Genomic DNA, 18915 nt, shown 5'->3' on the forward strand with positions numbered 1-18915 from the left:
GGCTAGCAGAGTATCGGCTGAACGCACCCATTATGATTATGAAGTATATCTTATATGCAAGCCAGGGTACATACATAGGCTGCGTTAAGTACTGGCAGTGAATATCGAAACACAGCCATACATACATACACGATAATAGCGGATTCCGCTTTTCCGTTCAAACGTGCGGGACTCAACTCGCGGAAACGCGGAATCTAGTTACTATTCTGTTCCGCGCTTCCGCGTTTCCGCGTTTCCGCGCTCCATGTAATGGCACCCTAATTCCTTCGCGTAAACGGGATTTTGTAGTAACTTACGATAATTTACTCCGTAAACGAGTAATATATCGTAAGTTACTACAGAAGTAACGCTCGCGTAAACGTAGTGTAGCGGTCGAACATGATTGGCTCTTACTTTTAGAACCAACCAATCGACGCAGAGTGTTGATAAGACGAACTCAACAGTTGTGTCTGCTGAACGCGCCCAATGTTGTCTGACTGATGAATAGAATGGGAGAAAAGATGGACGCCTTGACGTTGGGCTCGCACAGGTAAGGTAACCGGACCGACCGACGCAAATCACCGCGTATCTCTCGACGAACGAAGTGTCGCGACCTGGCGAATCGACCTTTCTTTTCTAGGCTGGTCCACCTTGACTTGAAGGGCGCACCACCGCGGACCTGCTACTTCGAAAAGGTACATGCCGGTCATAAACGCTCGAGGCCAGTTACCTCGTCTCTCGCGCCAACGCATTCCGAGATTCACCGTCACACACGTTTTTCCGTTTAAAATCTGTACGACGAACGCAGAAGTGTCCTTTTCTTACCCAAGTGCTGTCCTGATAACCTGATTTTTATCGCACGTCACAGATTGCGCTTCGAATACTACAATCGCGCGCCTGAGGCTGTGATCCACTTATAATACTACAAGGTGGCGGTCCACTTGATGCTACAAATACTTTGGAGCGTTTTTCTTCTCCTTCTTTCTTCATTGAAAAAAAATAGAAGAGGAATGCTTCGATGCTTTTGTATAGCGTCAAGTGGACCGTAGCCCAAATGCTTTGAAGCATTCTTCTCCTTTCTTTTAATTCGTCTTTCTAAGGGGGATGTTAGAAGGAGACAAAGAGTAAGTTAAAAGATTAAAAGTTAACTGACACTTGTGAAACTAGGCCTTTAATGGTCTAATTTACACCGATCTCTTGATACGCATATCAAATAGTATATTTGAACTGATCAGCCAATAATCAAACTAATTTACTAGTTATTTACTATTTAATACGCCTATCAAGTGATTGATGTAAACTAGGCCAGAGTGCTACGTTGTTGTACCAATGGAACATATATTTTGTCAGCTTATTTGTCGAAAATTTTGTATTCTGACATAAGAATTATTTAGTTGTTTTAGATTTTTATTGTGTCCGTTTTGTGTGTTTTCTAGGGAAAACGAAATAATTTCGATCGGAATCTATTCCGAAAAGTTTCTATAATAGATACCAAAGTATACAAATTTTGTCAGTAAAATTCCAGTAGAAATATAACAGAATTTGTTAACTGAATATACTGTTAACTGAATGGCAGATTTACTGCAGAAATTGAGCAGAATCTACTGTTTCGTAATCATCTAAATATATATTTAAGAAATAATAGATTCTATTCAATTTCTGCCGACAATCCGCTGTTAGATTATATGCAGTCTGCTAGGAAAACGCAAATTTAATGCGGACGCAAATGATGCTGATTCTGTTGAGATATCTAAGTCAATTTGTTGTCATATTACGGACAGTTTGCTTACTGGAACATTTAGCTCACTGGATTATAGTTGATTCGTAACATGTATTAAAGGGCATAAAAATAGATAGTTTATTTCTGCCTGAAACAAAGGTATTTATGAAAGAATAATGAAATACTGATATTTCGTCTTTGATACACAAGCAGAGAGTTACAATTCAAAAGCTGACAGTAGTGAAACTTATATGAGATAAATCACATTTCTTTCGTCTTTGAATTCAAGTAAATCTCAGCACAATTTCAATCTCGGTTGGAGTTATCAACAGTTGTCAAGAGGCTGTATATTGAATGGACAAACAATTGTCATAATAATTTTCTTTGACTTTTGTCTGTGCTTATTTTTATTCTTATGACTTACTAGAAAATTTACAGCTCTTTCCGCTGTTGCGAACATGGGGAGCTACCGGATTATTGCTGGAATGGGAAGATACATTTCCCTACAACCGGGAACTTTCTCCGATAGGAAGCAATGGTCCAAGCAGTTTGGCGAGTGGATACACAGTCCAGGAGGCTAGACACATCTTGCAGATAGCAGGCGATTGCGGCTTGGCGGTTGTCCCATTGGTACAAACTTTCGGTCATATGGAAGTAAGCAAAAATTATTTTATATGAAGCTTGTACTTGCTGTACAATCTTACATTCCTCTTATTTTTAAAGTCCTAATTCAAGAGAGATGGCGATTATTCCTAAATTCCAACCATTGTGTTGTTCGATAAGTTTATTGTTATTTAAATTTCAGTTTATCTTAAAACACGACGAATGGAGATCGCTGCGCGAGGTGGAACCTTTTCCAAGTTCTATCTGCCCGTCAAATCCAAGAACTCTTCCTATGGTGAAGTCGTTGATACGTCAGATCGTTAGCTTTCATCCTGACATACAGTATCTGCATATAGGCTCTGACGAAGTGTGGCACTTGGGCCTTTGTTCTGTCTGCACTAAGCGAGCAGCAGCCAGCAAATATGGCAAATCATCGTTGTACCTGGAACATATTCTGGCGATAGCTCAATACATTCAGGAAACTTATCCATACTTAAAGATCATTATCTGGGATGACATGCTGAGATTGATAGACTTACAGGTTTTGAACGGTATCTCGATAGAGCCTGTTTGCATCATTTGGTTGCGCAGACCTCTTCACGCGACCAATCTTTCTCTTTTCTTTTTATAGAACATTACATCGGCAAATATGTAGAACCCATGGTGTGGCATTACAATCCCAGAGATAATTTTGCATTACCCGATGGTATTTTTTCCTCTATTTCTTTTTTATTTTTATATATATCAACAAATTTCAAAATATTTTGCTAGACTATGATTGTTATAACAAATTATTAGGATTGTGGGATAAGTACAGCGCGGTCTTTCCTAATATCTGGGCAGCAACCGCGTTCAAAGGAGCTACCGGCTCCACACAACACATTCCTATAATTCGACATCACATAAGTAATCATGAGAAATGGCTGGAGGAACTGGGAGTTCACGTGAGTAAGGTGCACGAATTTCGTGGTACAGTATTCACCGGCTGGTCAAGGTGAGAAAGTTCAAAAAAATTTCCACAAGCTATCTCGAGATCCTCGATTACATTAGTCAATTGTGATTTTTTAGGTATGATCATTATGCCACGATGTGTGAATTGTTGCCCACGGCGATACCCTCGTTAGCTTTATGCTTGAAAGTTTGGCTCTACGGCTATTCGGAGCAAACGCACACGCAGGTTGCAAAGAGCTTGGGATACATCGATCACCCGTTGCATATAACTCCACAGCTCAGACCAGTCCCAATTCCCAGTAATTTGTTCTTTCCTGGATGGCAAATAGCCGTGGGCATGGAGTGGTTTCTCAACTTCAGGATAAAATTTCACAATATTGTCAGCAGCGAACAGTAAGCACAGAAACGGTTTATATTACTCTGAAAATTTTATTCTGACCTTGCAAAAAATTTTCGATAATTTATCGTATCTTGATTTGTTTTGAATTAAATATTGAAGAAAGAACATATAAGTTTCCTAAGGAAGAGATTAATTATTTTAATACTGCGTACAAAAAACGAGAGAACTTTTGTTATATATACAAGATATTATATATACAGATGTAATATCTTGGCTATGAAAAAGAGAGAGAAAGAGAAGGTAACTACTATTTACATATAAGATATAAGTACAAGACAGAATAATGATTATTTTTATAAATATATAAAAAAAACGAAAGATTTTTCTCTTAAATTTTAGAAATTCGGAGATAGAAACTGACAGATTAAGTCGAGTGTTGATTGTATACATAAAGTAAATTGTTCCAATGACAGGATCATGACGTGGATGAATCCGTGGCAGGTGGCAAACAGTTACACAAATCCCATGCAACTGGAGAATTTGGTGCCTGCTTTTACGGAGTAAGTACTTTAACAGTAAGATCGTCTACATATGAAAGTATACTACATCTCGTAAATTTTGGGTACATGGTATGTCATTCCAGATTATTATTGGAATTGTCTTCTTTGGAAGGTTATCTGCGAGTTCAGATGGAAGCGGTTTTTTTCTCGTCGATGATCGAAGAGTGGATAGGCACCAATGTTCAGCCAATGAAAGTAAAGTTGATAGAGCTGAAACAGACTACCGAGAATCAGTTGAAAATAAATAGTCGCGTGTAATAGCTCTTTTGCTTGAAAAATCGGCGATTGGATTTCGAACGTATAATCTACGATTTTAAAAAGCAATCACGATCACTAACAATTGGAAAATCGAGTATTTCTTGGATGAAATTATTTTTGTATATAGTAAGTCGCTATTCAAAGTAGTAGACAATTTGATATTATACAGGGTGTTTAGTAATTTTTTACAATGCCGAAGAATGAAAGTAGATTGGCTCAAACTGAAAAGAAGTGTTATGTACCATTTTGCGAATTTCGCAATAGTTATTGAGTTATTAATTAAACTGTCTAAGCTAATGTGCGCTTAAAAAGCGGTAGGCTGGACTCGGCAAGCACGTAAAATGTCGTGAGTCGTTTGCCGCTCACTGTGTGACTCCACCTCTCGCTATAGATGATGATCATCGCTCACCGTTACTAAGCTGTTTATCGCTTTTCATGCGCTCATTTGCTTAGTTTAATAACCAATAGCTATTATGAATAAAATTTCGCAAAATGGTACATAACATTTCTTTTCAGTTTGATCTAATCTACCTTCATTCTTTGGCATCGTAAAAAATTACCGAACACCCTGTATATACATCACTGAAAAAAATAAAAAGAACATATAGTTTTCTAAAAAAGAGATGAATTATTTTAATATTGCGAGAGAACTTTTGTCGATATATACAAGATGCTCTGTGATATCTTGGCTATGAAAGGGTAACTACGGTTAAAAATTATTAAACAATATTTAATAATTAAGGGACAAACTGATATTTAACCCCTTAGTTTTACTTTAGATGCATGCAAATATCAATTTTTAATAAGCAAGTGTCTTTTTTCTAGCATAGACTAACAAGATAGTGAAATTAATAAACTTGAAATAAGAAAACAAATACATGTAACATGTATTGTGAAAGATAACACATCTTTGCTTATAAATATCGTTTATAGCCTTTTTTATGTAAATAAACATGCAATATGTAATTTATATATTTATCTAGATAACAATATTAGAGAATATTGATAACAATATGTTGTGCCGTATGAATATCTTTTACATCTCGTCATAGTGAATAGTGAAAGCAAACCTCCAGCTATATTACTTTTAATACGATGTACTCCATATTTTGTATATAATGTCTCTATTTTTTGTGATAAACAATAGAGTTAGTCACTGATCTATAAACGTAATTGTTAGCATATTGTATAAAAGAATTATAGTAAATGTAATACATATAGCATAAAGTAATTAGAAGAGAGAAAAATATAAATCAGATTGCATAGCATGTGTGTTTCCTTGTATGTACGTTAATTCTTTAGAAATAAAGGATATTTAACTATGGCATAGCGCATCAAGTTTCATATATTTCTTATGCCTAATAGAGAGCGACTTGGGGTGTATTCTGTTTAGCGCATGATGCATATAATGCATCATTTATTCTTTTTGTTCACTAAATGTTAAACAAGGATAAATGATGCATAATGCGCATTATGCATGAAACTGAATGCATTCAGTTTCATTGATAGCTGTTGTTCGTGATCATTGATACTTTGTCTGTCAATGGTGGATGGTGGTCCATGTCATTCTTGTAACCTACGAGTTGTCAGTTTGTAATACCATGTCGAAAGTAAAAGAACGCGACGAGCAAGAAGCTTTAAAATTGGATGAACATTTTAAGCAAAGTTTGACACACGTCAGAACGTACATACTGAATCTGAGATCTGTGGAAGAGGTGCAATTATGCAGGATCTGGCTCGATAAATTAAACTCGACTGTCTCGCAACGTAACTTGAGGAACAAATATCTGTTGGAACTCTCTCGACAGCTAAGAGCAGGCACGCTCGAAGGAATATTCAGAACTGAACCTTCTAGTAGCCTATTAACGCCGTTGCCATCATCTTGTCATGCGGTACGTAGCCATTATTTTCATTCTTTGCGTTCCTTCTCCAGGCCACCCTGGTGAAAAAAATTTTCATATTTTACATTTATGAAAAAATCTGAAAAAAATGTGTCAAATCTTTCAGATACTTTCGGAAATAATTGAATGAGAATTTTCGGAATATTTTAGTTTTGTATGGTAAAAATTTCTGATAAATTGTGCAGATTTTCTTATATTTATTTAGATTTTTGCAAAAATGTGTTGGCGAGAAAAATATGAACTATTTCATTATTATTTTGTCCAAGTTTTTCTGAAAAACTTACAATTTGTATTTTAAAAATCTGAAAAATTCTGAAAAAGTCTTGAAATTTTCATAGAAATTCTGATTAATAATATAAAAGATTTTGAGACATTTTGCTAGGGCAGCACACAAAATGTTTTACTATTTACTACATGTGAAAGCGTTTCGAAAAATGACGTAGACGCAATTACTAATCGCTAGTGTGATACGGGCATTACTTCATGTGAAAGTGTTTCGAAAATTGTTTCAAGAAGTGCTTGATACAAATTATAATATTTTATCAAAATGTTTAATACCATAAAAAGTGTTCCACACACACACACGCGCGCGCGCGCGCGCGCGCACACACACACACACACACACACACACACACACACACACACACACATTTAAATAATTAACCGGTTTTTATTTCTACATTAAACTTTTATCGATAAATAGATATTTTATTATGTTGTAATTTTTATTTTTATCAGATTTGCACTAGCTCATCTTTGAGCAAACTGTCTGATTGGGACAGAAACCATCAAAATTGTTCAAGTCGAACGTCAGACCAACGAAATCATCTGCGAAATAAATCAAAGCTTCGTGATTCTAACTCGAGTTTGAGCGTGTACGCTGCATGTCGTCATGATGACAATATGATAGAGGGAAACCATCTGGAGCTTTGCAAATATCGCATTGATATGTTGACTGCTACACTCGAAAGTTTTCGAATTCAAAACGAACGATTGCGACAAGAGCTAACGACGAAATGTCAAGGGAACAGCGAGGTGGACAATGAAGCATTTCGATTACGAAGTCGCATTAAACAGTTGACAGCTCGAGCCCAGATTCAAAGCCTTGTGTTAAAAGTTCGAATGTTCAAGAAAACCATCGCAAAGCTGAGGAAGTTGAATGACATCATAAAGCACGTTTACGAAAAGAAGTTGCAACACATTATCAGAGTACTAAAAATATATGAAGAAACTTCTTCTCTTTTTCTAAGAAACTTTTATCGGAAATAATCCCTTCAACTCGAGTATCTCGTTGCTCCTAATTTTTTCTTAAAATATTTATTATTATTACTTTTTATTATCATTATTATTATCGATATTTTTTCAAGTTTGAGTTATATGAGACGGGACTTTTAAACTGTGCGGTATTGCAGAATAAAAATCTCGAGATTAAGATTTTGCAATTGCAATTCCAAGAACAGAAGAGCAAGTTATGTTTGCTTTTATGTTCGGAGAAGCAGAACGAACTGTACAACTTGATGGGGTCTTTAGAAAAGAAGTACAAGGCGCTCCTAGCAGCCGCTCTTGAAAGTCATCGACAAGAGTATTTTATGATATTTTTATTTGTAGTGTCCGCGCGAATTTCATTTATTTTTTGTTGTTCCTAACTTTTAATATCATAAATATAAGTCAATAAGAATTGTAAGATAAGATATTAGGAGTATTTTCATCATTTTTTGTTATCAGTGCGATATTTACATAGGAAGAATATCTTTTTTCTCATACACATAATTATATGTATATATCAGTAGTTAGTAATTTTTTATTAGTATTAGTATAGTTAATTAGTAGTCAGTAATTATCGTTCATGATAATTAGTGCATGACTCTTTTAGAAAATAACTGCACGTGAAACCGAATTGTGCCACTTGAGAAAAGCCAATTTTGGAGTCAAGCCAAGATGTACGTGTGATGGCACGTAAAATTACATTTTACCTCACAGTATGGTTTTACATTATTGTTATATGTTAATAAAACGATGCATTATTGCTTCTTTGATCTTTTACGAAAGATGTTCGTCTTTTTATTAGCAGGTATAGATTTAAATTAGACTGGATGTTTTTAAATTATCCCTAAATAAAGTAATAAGTCCGTTAATTGCAACTCATAAGAAAAATTTGAAAATTTTACTATATATTAATAAATGTGATATCTACACACGTTTGTACAAATTAAAAGTAATTGACCGTCCCGAACGTAAGATAATCGGCTATCAAAAATTGCATTTTTTTTCCATATGTATTGCATGCACAAAGCATACGACAATCTCGTATTTTGAATTTTAATAATTAATAATCTTGAGAAAGTGATGAAAAATGGATATAGAAGGGTACTTTAGGAATACTAGTAAAAAAAAAACCAAAATTATTGACCGTTTAAATTTAGAAATACAATAGGTAATAAATAGACCTCGATTTTCGCGATTATTTGACGTAAAAGCGACTGGAGGAGAAAAATGAAAGAATAGTCTTTTGTTTTGTATGTGAGGGGCAGAACTATCTAAGTTTTCAGCCTGTAATCGCAAATATTCAGATGTTTTCGTTTTTATGTCGATAGAGTATAAAATTTTGGATTGTATTTGTCACAGACTAGCCCCTTGCACAATGCCAGGCAACAGGCAATAGGAACAGGGAATAGAAGTCAGAAATCATGTATAAATGCAGAATAAACAGTGACACAGGCAATAGACACAGAGTTTCCGTCACATATTGGAATTTCTGTGCCTATTGCCTGTTGCCAACCAATCATAGCATTCGAATTTTTTAGGTTGTAATTCGATTTTTTGTTATTTCCCGTTCCTATTGCCTGCAATGTTGCCTGGCATTGTGCAAGGGGCTTAACTACCTTGATAACATTAGGCCAATTCCTTTTAGTGACACAAGTCGACACAAGTGTCGTTCTGTCTTTGTTATTCATTGAATGTCAAGAAAAATAGAATGATGTTTGTGTCGACTTGTGTAACTAAAAGGAATTGGCCCATAATCAGCTATAGATACACGCCATATGTGTGTTGAGAGAGTTCTAATAAGATAAACCCATTAATCTTAAAAAAATGCCCGTATTCATAAGTCCTTCCTTGAGGAATGAGGATTCCTTGTTCCTTATTCTACATTTCATAAACCTTCCTTGACCGAACAAGAGGAGTCTATGCCCGTATTTATAGTCCTTCCTTGAGGAATGAGGATTCCTTGTTCCTTATTCTACATTTCATAAACCTTCCTTGACCGAACAAGAAGTCTTAATTGGCTCCCTTATCTCAAGGCAGGTCATGAGCTTCCTTGAGGCGGCGACTGCAACCTTATTGGCAAAAGATTCGATAATATAACCCACAAAAGTGTCTGCATTTTACGGAGAGTACTGTCATTACTGAGTGCTACAGTATGGGCCAGTTTCACCAACGTCGATTAACTGTAACCTTCGATTAAACTCACTCTTCATCTTTTTCTAACTGTCTTAGAAAGAAGAGTGAGTTTAATCGAAATCGGAGATGGTGAAACCGGCCCTATATATATTGCAATTAAAATGGATAACGAATTTTTAAACGATTCAGATTCAGATGATGGATTTAAAGATGAAAATGTGGAAAATGATATTCGGTGGCGTTTGCCAAAAAGATATAATATATTCGTGACTGGGAAAATCCTATTGAGTTTTACGAAGATGAGCCTTTCCGAAAACGCTATAGATTCAGTAAAGAAGCTGTAATTGATATTCTGTTACCACTAGTAAACGAACAGCTACAGCGAAACGATAACCGCGGACTGCCGATTTCTCCAATAATGCAACTTTTAATAACTTTGCGATTTTATGCAACAAGTAGCTTTCAAGTATGTTTATAAATTTTGCCTTACTTGTGAAATCTTTCTTATATTTTTGATGTACTTTTTATTCAGATTGTTAACGAAGATATTAGAGGAGTCAGTCAAGCATCGGTATCACGTATTGTTGCACGAGTATCAACAATTTTAGCATCTTATTTAAAACGGTACATAAACTTTTCAACACAACAGCGGCAAAGGCAAAATACTAATAGATTTTATGAGGTAGCGAATTTTCCACGTATAATAGGATGTATCGATGGCACTCATATACGTATAGCCAATCCTGGAGGAAATAATGGAGAAATATTTTGGAATCGAAAAGGATGGTTTTCGTTGAATGTGCAAGTATGTTATTTCATTGCTATATTTAGTAGAAAAAAAACCAGGATAAAGTAAGTTAAAATATTTATTGTATGTAATTATAGGTTGTATGTGGGCCTCAAAGAGAAATTTTTGATATTGTTGTGAGACATCCTGGTTCAGCTCACGAAGCTATAATCTTTGATCGAAGTGGTGTTCGATGTCGTTTCGAATTGAGATATTTCGACGGAATTTTACTTGGAGATAGTGGATACGCATGTCGAAAATATTTACTGACTCCTGTATTGAGGCCTGATAACAATGCAGAAATTAGGTATAACAATGCACATAGGAAGATCAGAGTTATCATCGAACAACTATTCGGAGTTTGGAAGCGCCGCTTTCCATGTTTATATTATGTTTAAGAACAAAACTAAGTACATCGGTTGCAATTATTTGTTATTCTACTGCTGTTTTGCATAATATATGTATGTACCATGAATTCGAGGAAATTGAACAAGAACATAATGAACAAGAACAGAATGAAGTATTTGAGGGTGTTTTCAATCGAGAAGATGGCATTGGACTTACATATAGAGGAGCTTTTATACTAAGGCATTTTTCGTAGAATATATGTGTGTGTTATTTTGAAAATGTAAATGCTATAATAATTTATACAGACAAAGAAATAATGTAATTTTTACTTGTATATGGAGGGGTGAAAACCATAGTCGTGTAAGTCAAATATTTTAAAATATTGACTCGTGTACATATAGATGCAATTATATATATTGTATTGTATATATAGATCCTATGCACACAAGTCAATATTTTTAAAAATTTGACTTACATCACTATGGCTTTTACTTCTCTATATATATCTATATCTATCTATTATTATAAAGCAACAGGGTTTGCATTTTTTTTGTTAGCTATGATCTCAAAATGGACCAAATTTTTACCGAGCGTATATGAAATAGGGGTAGAATTTCCCGGGGAGTGTTGTAGGGTGTATAGTTTTTTGTTACCGATCTTATTGCAAACCGGTTTTGGTAATTATGCAGTATAGGGGAGGCACCTCCGATGACCTTGACCTTGACATATGTTGTCAAGGTCACCCTTCTGAGTGACCTTCAGAAGGTTTTAGCCGTCGCTCGCTATTCGTTAAAAAGTTATTAACAAAAAAAGTTTGGAAAATATAGCAGCTATAATTTTGAGTATTGGAAGGCATAAATAACTAATATATACGTGTGTGTGCCCTGCTTTAAAGAAAATCACAACTTCTATAAAGCAGGATATACACACATGTGTGTGTGCCCTGCTTTAAAGAAAATCACAACTTCTATAACTTTATATGCTTTACCAAAACACAACATTTAAACTAGTAAATTGTTGATAAATTGAAGTCTTTTTGTTAAAGCAGAGAATACTTTATTTTTCGAAAAAGTCGCTGCTTTTCCAAAACACAACATTTAAAGCAGTAAATCGTTGATCACTAACCTACATAGGTTAGTTGACGCGCTTTAAAAGTATTTAAGTGTTTAAAGCTCGTCAACTAACCTATATATGCACTTATATATACTATATTTTCCAAACTTTTTTTGTTAATAACTTTTTAACGAATAGCGAGCGATGGCTAAAACCTTCTGAAGGTCACTCGGGGTCATGACCTTGACAACATATATCAAGGTCATTAAAATCGGTGAGGTTGCCAAACTTTTTTTTGTTAATAACTTTTTAATAAAAAACGAGCGACGGCTAAAACCTTCTGAAGGTCGCTCAGGAGGGTGACCATGACAACATATGTCAAGGTCAAGGTCATCGGAGGTGCCTCCCCTATACTGCATAATTACCGTAGAATTTCCCGGAAAGTGCTATAAAGTGTTACTATTTTTTGTTACCGATCTTTTTGGAAACCGGTTTCGAATGACCAAATCTCAAAGAATTGTACATAAAGTAGGGGTTGAATTTCCCGGGGAGCTGAGTGCTATAAAGTATATAATTTTTCGTTACCGATTTTTTTAGAAACCGGTATCAGAAGTTTGACGAATTTTTCGGGAAATAATTGATCAAATTTTAAAGATTTGTATATAAAATAGGGGTAGAATTTCCCGGGGAGTGCTATAAACTGTATAGTTTTTTGTTACCGATTTTTTTGGGAACCGGTATTTTTTTGGAAATCGGTAACAAAATTTTTCTAATTTTTTAGGAAATAATTGAGTGAATCTCACGGAATTGAACTTCAGTAGATAAAAGAGTAATATTTTTCAATTTATAGCATTAGAGAGAGAGAGAGAGAGAGAGAGAGAGAGAGAGAGAGAGAGAGAGAGAGAGAGAGAGAGAGAGAGAGAGAGAGAGAGAGAGAGAGAGAGAGAGAGAGAGAGAGAAAGAGAGAGAGAGAGAGAGAGAGAGAGAGAGAGATAGAGAGAGAGAGAGAGAGAGAGAGAGAGAGAGAGAGAGAGAGAGAGAGAGAGAGAGAGAGAGAGAGAGAGAGAGAGAGAGAGAGAGAGAGAGACTATTTGCAAATATATATATATATTAATATATATTATATATATATTATATGCGGGGAGCACACACTTCTGCATAATGCGTAAGCATAAGAAAATTGATTGATCTATTTCCTTATGCACATGTGTATGGACCAATCAATTTGCTTACGCATTATGCGTTATGCAGAAGTGTGTGCTCTCCGCTTTAAGGCCATCGCAGAGGATTTATTATGCCCAAGCAGAGGCTAAAGGGCAAATGTAATAAAGCATATACAATAATTGCAGTATTAAAGCAGTTAACAATCTAGTAACATTACTTCCACCATGATGCAGTCCACAATCACCAGCAAACACAGCAGTCACAATACAGTGCAACACAGCATGTAACATACGCTGTAAGAGTAATAAAACTGTATAATCTGTATAATAAAAAAATTTATAAAACAAAAAGATTTTAAATATAATAAAAATAAAGTACACGCAATTAAGCAGTATTCATATTGTGTAAATTCTACAAAAACAATACTATGTACTTAACAGTCTTTACAAACTAAAAATAATAAATAATATTGCATTAGAAGATAATTGTTTAAGTAAAAAAATCGAGTGTGTATGTGTGTGTGTGTGTGTGTGTGTGTGTGTGTAAACATTTGTAAATATTTCAAACAAAACATACATTCTTTTTCTGATTTGTATTAAATAATATATCTTTATTAACAATAAGTAAGGGATCCTTAATGTAAAAAAAAATTATGTTTTCTTGATTGTTAAGCAAAAAGTTTTAAGAGAAGAAATGATGCCCATCTATCGAAATCTCATCTCTTCCGACTAACGGCTTAAGCATACTTTCTTACACTAGCAGTAGCAAAATTATTGAGACATTTAACACTAATTAAATAACATTATTTAACACTTTAATGACACACAATTATATTACATAAAAATACTCTTTATTATTGGAAAATGTAATACAACTGCGTACAAAATTACTGTTATATATTAACGAAAAGCTATTGAAAATAAAATAATAGGAGTGAATCTAAAAGATAAGGCTGAAGCTTGGGAAAGGGTTGCTGTGAAATATCGCATACGAGGTTTACCACTTCGCACCAGCAAACAACTAAAAAAATGCTGGGATAATATAAAACAAAAGTTTATAATAATGAATGCAGATAAAATGGCTAAGCTAGCAGTTTATCTTATTACTCTGTTGGCACATATTAATAAAACTATTTAATTCTATATCAACATATCTTTGAACACATTATAAAAGAGATAGAAAAAGAATATATATATATATATATATATAGCACCAAACATATTCTTTAATATAAATTTATGACTTATACGATATACGTATAAAATCAACCCACACAGCAAGCATATCAAAAAGACGTTCAGAATTTAGGATATCTCGAAGATATCCTATCGCCTAAATATATATCCGGGATATCTTCTGGACGTCTTTTTCATATGCATGTGAGAATGTACATATATTATATAATAAAATCGAATATACGATCTCTTATAATAAGCTTTCACAGCGGGTATTATCAACAAATATCTTAAATTATAGTGCCATGAGGACTGAGGATTCGGACTGCATTTGTACTTTCTCTTCAGTCATTGAAAGCTTGAGCAATGCGATTTTGACTTCCGTTTCAGCAACTTTCATTTTCATCGAATGAAGTTCCCGCTGCTGTTCGATTGCTTCGCGAAGCTTTATCAATCTCAATTCTTTTCATCGTTTATATTTTGAAAATTTTTTTGAATCTTGGCTGCTGAGATTTGGTTCTTCTTCATGGTTCCACTCGTAGCAATTTTATTTACATTGCACTTGGAAGTAGTACTACTACTACTGCTACTGCACTTTGAGTATTGGCCAGTCGAATTTTCTCTATGTTGAGCTACTTGTGGAGAAACATTTTCCTTATTACTTGCTATTGATATCGAATCTTCATCCTCGTTGTCACTTATTAATTGCCTTTTTGAGTTACTTTTTATATGGTCTGAAAAAAGATAAGTACAAACAATTTAGATTGACAAACACCATATAAATTTAAAACATTATTTTTTTAGGAGATAAATAAATAAATAAAAACAAGAAATAAATACAAAAATATATCATACACTCTTTTTCAAATTGAGCTGTACTGCCAAATGGACATGGCACTTCAATATCTAAATTTGGAGTGACAGTATCCATAAAATCCACCAAAAACTGGATCAACAGGCACTGCAGGTGAAACGCCTCCACCCGTCATAAGACGTTGAACTTTTATCAAAGTATTTAACTTCTTTTTTTTTTAAATAACGTTTTATAAATCAATATAATTATCATTTCTGATATGAATGTAAACTATATTAAACAAAGCAGGTAGCATCTACAAAAATTCAGTAGCACAATATTTAAACTATTCATGTAATTATATTAAGAAAATTTATTACATACTTTTGTTTTATGTTATCCCAGCATTTCTTTAATTGCTTGCTGGCACGAGGTGGAAAGCCTTGGCTGCAGTATTTCGTAGTCATCATCTCCCAAGCTTCAGCCTTATCTTTTAAATCCGCTGCTCCTGTTTTTTTTATTTTCGATCGCTTTTTCTTGCAATATTAGTTGAGCAAGGATCATCCGCTCCGTTTCAGTATAATGAACGTTTTTGGATTCGTAGTCCATAATTATACTAGCTAATATATATTGTATTTATAACCTTGTATAAAAAAATGTTTTGAAGCAATGACAGTCAAAGTAGTTCAAGGTTAGGTTATTTATTCGCGCTCTTTTGTACTCTAAACCACGGTCTTACATACAGGTCTGGAAACTCCACTGGAGGGGGTAGGTCGCTTATTGAAGCAACTTGTAATTCGCTTTGCCGCCACGAGAGGCACTGCGGGAAGGTAATGCCACTTGGTGTGAGACACTACCGTATCTCTTGACTACTCATTAATATTGCATTTTTATAATACAAACTTCCAATTTAGGAAATGTAAAATAAAAAATAATTTATGTATTAATAATCTATAATGTTATAATATATTAATATATTAATAATTTATAATATAATGATATATTAATGTATTTTAAATGTAAAATATGACATTTGCAAAATGATAGTCTTGTTTGCAAGTGAGGGTAAGTAACGGCGATTGATTCTCTAATAAAATTGATTTCCTGTTTTTCAAATACTGTGGAAACTGCATAAAGAAAAATATATTTATTTTATTATTTTAAAGCAGTAAAAAAGTACTTTTATATAAAAAATGCTTTATTGGTTTGTCAATTTCAGTGTGCGGATCGGACGTTGGAGTCTTCATTATTGTATCAGCTTCTTCCATTGCTGTAAGCGGTTGTCCATCTTCCGAAATAGGCAGTTGAATACATGAGACAACTGTATACAAAAACGAAATATAAAATATATAATTAAATGACTATATATACTCATTATATTTGCTTTAGCCATGTAACACATATCTTGTACGTGAGGGGTGTCTATAATAGATGTGCTCGAGATGTTGACTTGCCTTGGAGTATTCAGACTTTTACTTGATACATCAGCTGAATCCTTTTCTGTATGATGGTTACTGACTTCTATCGGAACGGAAGACTTAACAGGCGTAGCCTTATCACAATGTACAGAGTTGATAACAGAGCCCACTAAATGTGAAGACGCCGCGATTCGGCCAACGGGTCAACGACTTCAATGTTTGTGGCATCGTGTAACAATTTTGTTGGTACAGCAAGCTTACTAAGCTGCGGATACTTATATGGGGCCTGTAATATGAAAGAAAATGTAATATTATTTGCGCTTTCACATATTAGTTATTGTTTCCGAATTTATGTTTACTCAGTAATTTTACAATTGAGCTGAACGTACGACTAGCATCGGAGCGCTCCATTGTTAGACTGACTGTTACGCGCGAGATCGATAGCTTTTCGGAGCATTGGGAATTTAGCAACCAATCGGTTCGCGAACAGTATTCTGCAGTATTTACGACGAATAAGCCGGGTCTAAGAATGTCACAGAGCGCTGCCAGAATATTAAGATCACGTGTACATCACCTCTCAGCTCACGTGTACTAGTGTCGAATGTTTGTGTGAGAAATTCATAAGCGCATTCCGTAACAGTCATAAAATTTATATCATTAACGAACCTGTGCAATGATGCGACCGCTCCCATCTTGTTTGATCCATTCACGAATAATATGCTGGTCTTCGAAATGCTTGTCACATATATAACGTGCGTTGGCTTCAGTTTGACGATCCCGGGAATAGCTGCTACCCATTGTCTTAATCGCTCGACATCTTTTGGCACGTGAAACACAGATCGATTCGATTTGTCGCCTCTATTGCCCATTTTGCATGTCGGCACAGCACACGGTTTTGTCATCGCCAAATAATTGATCGGTCTCCTCCGCAAAGCTATAGTAAATCTCGCCGTTTCTGCCGAGATCGGCGTCCTCGGCGATTACTCTGAGTATGCTGCGATGCAAAGGCGTGTCCTCTGTCACGGTGGTCTCGTACTCGATTTCGTGTCGAGAATCGTCACCACCACCGCGGCGTCCGCCTCGAGCGCAATCACTCTGTTTCTACCGTTGCGTTTGCTCGAGGTGGCACGCACTTTGAGCACATATCGGTCTTTGCGTTCGCGATTTAGCACGTCGACATTGCTGGTTCGAATCCGAATCAGGAAGAAGCAAAAATCATTGACCGTGCGCTCCTCCGCTTTAAAGAACTTTTCGCGATCGCCGCTCACTATGCAAAACTTTACGTCGACATCACTGTCTGGTGGACGCGAGCTTTATGCCGTTCCTCGGGTACAACGTACGTCTTGCCGTCCTTGCCGATGGAATTCTCGGAAATGGAGACAATGCACTTAGGGTGCATCCCGATGGAGAAGAAATAGCGGAACGGAACAGTAACGGAAAAGAGATATGGTGGGGGGTTAACCAATCAGAGTAGTTCCGTTTCAATTCCGTTCCGTTATTTAGTGAGTGGGTTCCCCATGGCACGGAGCTGTTACGGAACGGAAAAGAAACGGAAAAATTTCTAACCTATTCTGTCGAAAGTTCGCAAATAAGTGCAGTGGATCGATGGCTTTGCAACATTTTTATTTTTGCAAATAAAGAGCAATATGTCGTCATCGGTAGGTATTACATGTGAAAATAAAATATATATGTTAAAATCCTATGTTAATATGTTAATGCTAATTAACCGAATGTGATATATTTCATTAATTTCCAGAAATTCAAATGTGGATATGTTCAAAGCGTCCTGTTCAAAGAGCAACAGCATTAATTCCTTCCACATCAACAAGTGACAACCTCAACGTAGATGATGATCTTATTCCCATCATCAATGACAATCCTACGTCACTGTCTCCAGTCTCTCCGGCGTTATTGCTGTTATTCTCACTCTTGACGTGTGTTTCTAAAGAATCTAAATAATAACAGATTTAGTTTTACAACAAATTTATATATCATTTACATATTCTAACCATTAGTTATATTGAATATATATTGCCTCTCTTGTACACAAATATACGTACCATTTATAAAGAGATTTCGATCTTTATCCATTATTAAATTCGTATGATTTGCTAAGCAAGGATGTGAAAGTTTTCCGTCTTCATCGAACCAAACAATCCTGCGGCAATATCCACATTTGAATTTCTGGAAATTAATAAAGTATATCACATTCGGTTAATTAGCATTAACATATTAACATAGGATTTTAACATACATATTTTATTTTTACATGTAATACCAACCGATAACGACATATTGCTCTTTATTTGCAAAAATAAAAATGTTGCAAAGCGATCGATCCACTGCACTTATTTGCGAACTTTCGACAGAATAGGTTAGAAATTTTTCCGTTTCTTTTCCGTTTCGTAACAGCTCCGTGCCATGGGGAACCCACTCACTAAATAACGGAACGGAATTGAAACGGAA

The 18915-nt window shown here is 35.2% G+C and overlaps 3 protein-coding genes across 8 annotated transcripts; 2 read left to right on the plus strand and 1 right to left on the minus strand.

The window, feature by feature from the left end:
* Positions 1–333: 333 nt before the first annotated feature.
* Positions 334–5738, plus strand: LOC143899739 (hexosaminidase D). 4 transcript variants are annotated; one of them, XR_013257588.1, is made up of 9 exons: positions 334–529; positions 620–674; positions 2138–2353; positions 2505–2853; positions 2934–3008; positions 3101–3296; positions 3371–3646; positions 3993–4153; positions 4237–4298. XR_013257588.1 is itself a non-coding variant. In XM_077410261.1 (9 exons), exons 1-9 carry the CDS (start codon positions 480–482, stop codon positions 4409–4411), a joined length of 1479 nt encoding a protein of 492 aa, XP_077266387.1. In that variant the 5' UTR covers positions 353–479; the 3' UTR covers positions 4412–5738. The 4 variants fall into 4 exon arrangements, 2 of the variants coding, with proteins under 2 accessions (XP_077266389.1, XP_077266387.1); XR_013257589.1 differs by lacking the exon at positions 4237–4298 and adding an exon at positions 3753–3893 and having other exon boundaries at positions 337–529; positions 3993–4146; XM_077410261.1 differs by having other exon boundaries at positions 353–529; positions 4067–4153; positions 4237–5738.
* Positions 5739–5863: 125 nt separating this feature from the next.
* LOC143899740 (uncharacterized) lies at positions 5864–7894 on the plus strand. The gene is made up of 2 exons (XM_077410264.1): positions 5864–6303; positions 7051–7894. The coding sequence occupies exons 1-2, from the start codon at positions 5962–5964 to the stop codon at positions 7579–7581; spliced, it is 873 nt and encodes a 290-aa protein (XP_077266390.1). The 5' UTR covers positions 5864–5961; the 3' UTR covers positions 7582–7894.
* Positions 7895–13529: 5635 nt separating this feature from the next.
* Positions 13530–18905, minus strand: LOC143899742 (uncharacterized). 3 transcript variants are annotated; one of them, XM_077410267.1, is made up of 5 exons: positions 17116–17856; positions 16486–16735; positions 15416–16352; positions 15094–15347; positions 13530–14972 (listed from the first exon to the last, which is right to left on the minus strand). In XM_077410267.1, the coding sequence occupies exons 4-5, from the start codon at positions 15167–15169 to the stop codon at positions 14695–14697; spliced, it is 354 nt and encodes a 117-aa protein (XP_077266393.1). In that variant the 5' UTR covers positions 15170–15347; positions 15416–16352; positions 16486–16735; positions 17116–17856; the 3' UTR covers positions 13530–14694. The 3 variants fall into 3 exon arrangements, with proteins under 3 accessions (XP_077266393.1, XP_077266395.1, XP_077266392.1); XM_077410269.1 differs by lacking the exons at positions 13530–14972; positions 15094–15347 and adding exons at positions 18510–18633; positions 18732–18905 and having other exon boundaries at positions 17116–18400; XM_077410266.1 differs by lacking the exons at positions 13530–14972; positions 15094–15347.
* Between the last annotated feature and the right edge of the window lie 10 nt (positions 18906–18915).

This window comes from Temnothorax americanus, unplaced genomic scaffold (genome assembly GCF_048541705.1).
Source record: "Temnothorax americanus isolate GAGA-0224 unplaced genomic scaffold, ASM4854170v1 Scaffold285, whole genome shotgun sequence".
Classification (NCBI taxonomy): domain Eukaryota; kingdom Metazoa; phylum Arthropoda; class Insecta; order Hymenoptera; family Formicidae; genus Temnothorax; species Temnothorax americanus.

Excerpts from the sequence above, each read along its gene's own strand:
- LOC143899742 (XM_077410266.1), bottom strand. The coding sequence starts at position 17,351 with ATGACAAAACCGTGTGCTGTGCCGACATGCAAAATGGGCAATAGAGGC. Across the intron at positions 16,736-17,115 it reads GCGGTCGCATCATTGCACAG|GCCCCATATAAGTATCCGCA; the intron begins GTTCGTTAATGA and ends TTCATATTACAG.
- LOC143899739 (XM_077410261.1), top strand. The coding sequence starts at position 480 with ATGAATAGAATGGGAGAAAAGATGGACGCCTTGACGTTGGGCTCGCAC. Across the intron at positions 530-619 it reads TTGACGTTGGGCTCGCACAG|GCTGGTCCACCTTGACTTGA; the intron begins GTAAGGTAACCG and ends TTTCTTTTCTAG. Across the intron at positions 675-2,137 it reads GGACCTGCTACTTCGAAAAG|CTCTTTCCGCTGTTGCGAAC; the intron begins GTACATGCCGGT and ends GAAAATTTACAG.
- LOC143899740 (XM_077410264.1), top strand. The coding sequence starts at position 5,962 with ATGGTGGTCCATGTCATTCTTGTAACCTACGAGTTGTCAGTTTGTAAT. Across the intron at positions 6,304-7,050 it reads TGCCATCATCTTGTCATGCG|ATTTGCACTAGCTCATCTTT; the intron begins GTACGTAGCCAT and ends TATTTTTATCAG.